The sequence below is a fragment of the Diaphorina citri genome, unplaced genomic scaffold, assembly GCF_000475195.1.
Source record: "Diaphorina citri unplaced genomic scaffold, Diaci psyllid genome assembly version 1.1 scaffold1075, whole genome shotgun sequence".
Lineage (NCBI taxonomy): Eukaryota > Metazoa > Arthropoda > Insecta > Hemiptera > Psyllidae > Diaphorina > Diaphorina citri.
Genome location: NW_007378504.1, coordinates 1 through 739, shown reverse-complemented (window position 1 = coordinate 739; position 739 = coordinate 1). Strand labels below are relative to the sequence as shown.

General features: G+C 42.4%; 1 protein-coding gene across 1 annotated transcript in view; it reads right to left on the bottom strand.

Moving 5' to 3' along the window:
• Positions 1-724, bottom strand: part of LOC103514057 (uncharacterized protein MCAP_0864-like) — a 19,970-nt gene extending 19,246 nt beyond the window's left edge. Inside the window, exon 1 of the mRNA XM_026827116.1 lies at positions 449-724. Coding sequence (XP_026682917.1) covers positions 449-547 — 99 coding nt within the window. The 5' untranslated portion in view covers positions 548-724. The remainder of the gene's footprint in view (positions 1-448) is intronic.
• Positions 725-739: the final 15 nt, after the last annotated feature.

The window sequence follows — 739 nt, the reverse complement described above, 5'->3', positions numbered from 1 at the left end:
AAAAAATGAGAATATGCCCAAAGGGGGCGCCATGCAAAAAAAAGTTTGAGAACCACTGCTGTAAAGTATGGAATGGAACCCCCCAATGTGTTAGTACATAGCTAGAAATCGTACCCTAATGGTTCAAGTTGTATTTGTATGAGCGCCGTGTAAAATTGTGGTTATGCAATGTGCATACAAAAACAATGGGATTACTACAGCTACACATCCACCAAAGAAGAAATTGTAAGAATTCAAGTTGTAGGAAATTAAATGAATGAAAAGCCTTGCAAGTTGCAAGTTTGTATTCAAAACAATGTCGTCCCACTTACGCGGTCCATTTTTCATTCTTTCGTATGCTTCACATACCTACTCGTATCTGGACAGTATTAACCAGAAAATAACCATTCATAAGACAATTCCCCTTATGGATGGTTCTTTCTGCTCAATGCTGTCCATCCATTCTTACTTCTTTATAAAGTGCCTCGTAGCTCAAATTGAGCCGCTGATGTTGTTCCTCCAGGACTCGGCTCAATTCATTCTTACACTTCAGCTCAGTCCTGACCATATCGAGCTCCGTATGCCACGCCTCCCGTGTACCCTGACATTGAGCCAGCTCCACACTGAGCTGGTCTAGTTGATCTCTGAGCTGGTTGGTAGAGCGAGTCGACTCATCACGTAAAATGGTCAGCTCAGTATTCTTCTGCTTCAGTTTGGTTTCGTAAGATAGTTTGGTCGAGTTTAACTCGTCCTGGAGGAG